The sequence below is a fragment of the Sinocyclocheilus grahami genome, unplaced genomic scaffold, assembly GCF_001515645.1.
Source record: "Sinocyclocheilus grahami isolate Dianchi unplaced genomic scaffold, SAMN03320097.WGS_v1.1 scaffold5648.1, whole genome shotgun sequence".
NCBI lineage: Eukaryota > Metazoa > Chordata > Actinopteri > Cypriniformes > Cyprinidae > Sinocyclocheilus > Sinocyclocheilus grahami.
In genome coordinates, this window is record NW_015510282.1 from 2,531 (window position 1) to 4,429 (window position 1,899).

General features: G+C 34.4%; 1 protein-coding gene across 1 annotated transcript in view; it reads right to left on the reverse strand.

The window, feature by feature from the left end:
* The window catches only part of LOC107577299 (inositol 1,4,5-trisphosphate receptor type 3-like), a 10,883-nt gene that overhangs the window by 882 nt on the left and 8,102 nt on the right, over nucleotides 1–1,899 (reverse strand). Inside the window, exons 5-8 of the mRNA XM_016263389.1 lie at nucleotides 1,489–1,609; nucleotides 1,138–1,319; nucleotides 763–911; nucleotides 495–603 (exon numbers count right to left, since the gene is read on the reverse strand). Coding sequence (XP_016118875.1) covers nucleotides 495–603; nucleotides 763–911; nucleotides 1,138–1,319; nucleotides 1,489–1,609 — 561 coding nt within the window. The remainder of the gene's footprint in view (nucleotides 1–494; nucleotides 604–762; nucleotides 912–1,137; nucleotides 1,320–1,488; nucleotides 1,610–1,899) is intronic.

The following is a 1,899-nucleotide window of genomic DNA, read 5'->3' on the forward strand; positions in this document are numbered from 1 at the left end:
AACTTTTGGCATTAAAATAAGTTTCTTTTTACTCTGGAAATAACACCTAGCAATATTCTAGGTTAAATACAACTGTCCACAGACACACTGTAAAATAATTTAAACTCAATCCTCAATTTGTAAAAACAAAAGGATAAACGGCAGGTTATGCAATTCTCATGAATAAAGTTTTTCTCCATGTAAAAAGTAACAATTTAATATTTCTAAAATGTTTCTGATTATTTAGGAATACCTTAGAACAGAATGTACGTTGTATTGTAAATATTATATTCATATTAAATATTTATTATTTAGAATATTAAGTTAAACTAAGAATATATTTTTGAATTTTTTTAAAACGGCATACTTCACTATTTTTTTGAAAGATAATGATTAAAATGTATAAATTGATTTTTTTACATCATCTAGTTAATATGCTAATTTGATCATTTACATTTGTATGAGAAATTGTTTGATTGCATGGTGATATTATTAATAGTATAATCTAATCTCACCTTCTCATCAAAGTCCAGTTCACGAATGAGCATTTCCTGTAGAGTTCTGAGCACTTTGATACAGAGCTTCTCATCTGAATTCATAAGAGCCTTTGTGTGCTGAATCAATCTGCACAAAGTTAAAGAGCAAGGTGATGACGACGCACCCTCACAAATAGTAATACAGCATTATGCAACATAAATTCTGTGCTTATTTGATCTAGCCACAAAATGCATGCTAAAAAGCTGTATGGTAAATGTAGTCCCAGTTTAAACAGAAGTGACTCACTTAGATATGAAGCCTCCTGATTCACAGCGTGATCGAGCATCCGTGCCTTCTAAGAACAACAGCTCGGGCTGGTGCAGCACATCCACCAGCACTGACAGCTCTGCATTAACCAACGGCATCACACGCTCCTCCAGTGTGTTAATGATATCCTAAGAGTGTTACAGAAACATTAATACACTACATTTACAGTATACATTATTATTGATAGAAATATAACTCAAACAAACTAAAGTCAAGTCTGAATTGTGTCATATGCAATACAGTCCAGGAGTGTCATGCACAAGTTGCTTAAGACCTTTTTAATATCAATTACTTTTGGAAGTCACTTGGCTCCAAAATCTAAAAGGAGATTAAATCACACATGCATATAGGCACCTGTAGTTTCTCAATGATGTTCTTGTAGTCCCAGGAGTTGGTGGGAGCAGCAGGCCGTGTGAGGCGTGACAGGCTTTTGTTGCTGAGGCTGGAGCGAGACAGTGTGAGGGCATTACTGAGACTCAACATCATATTGACATGAGCCTCCAACTCTACCGGCAGAGGGATGGAGCGACTCTTTGCTGTGGGAACAGTCAGGTAAACAAATAAGTTGTCTGGTCATACTTCAAAAACCTTTACTATATATGAGAAGAGAACTGAAACTCCTGCCACATTTTAGGCCTGTATAATAATTTTTTTTTACTTTTTTTATGCCTTAGAATCCATCTACTCTCAAACAAGTTGACTTACTTGTCACCGCCAGAGTTCGGATGCAGGATTCTACTTGGACTTTTTGTTGTGGCTGTAGCCAGGGACAATCTAACAGACGCATAGTAGATTGCAGCAGCTGCTTAACAATGGTGTGATGAGCCTGAATAAGACAAAAGAAAGAGAAAATGAGAGGGAGAAAGAGAAACCTGGAGAATTAAATGTGAACTTTAACTTAATACTTTTATTCAGCAATGACATTAAATTGTTTAAAAGTGAAAGTAAAGGCTTGTACATTGTTATAAATTTCTTTTTTAATTAAATCCTATTAAAATGTACCATGATTTTCACAAAAATATTAAGCAGCACAACTGTATTAAACACTGATAATAATAAATGTTTTTTGAGTACCAAATCAGCATATTAGAAACATTTCTGAAGGATCATGTGACA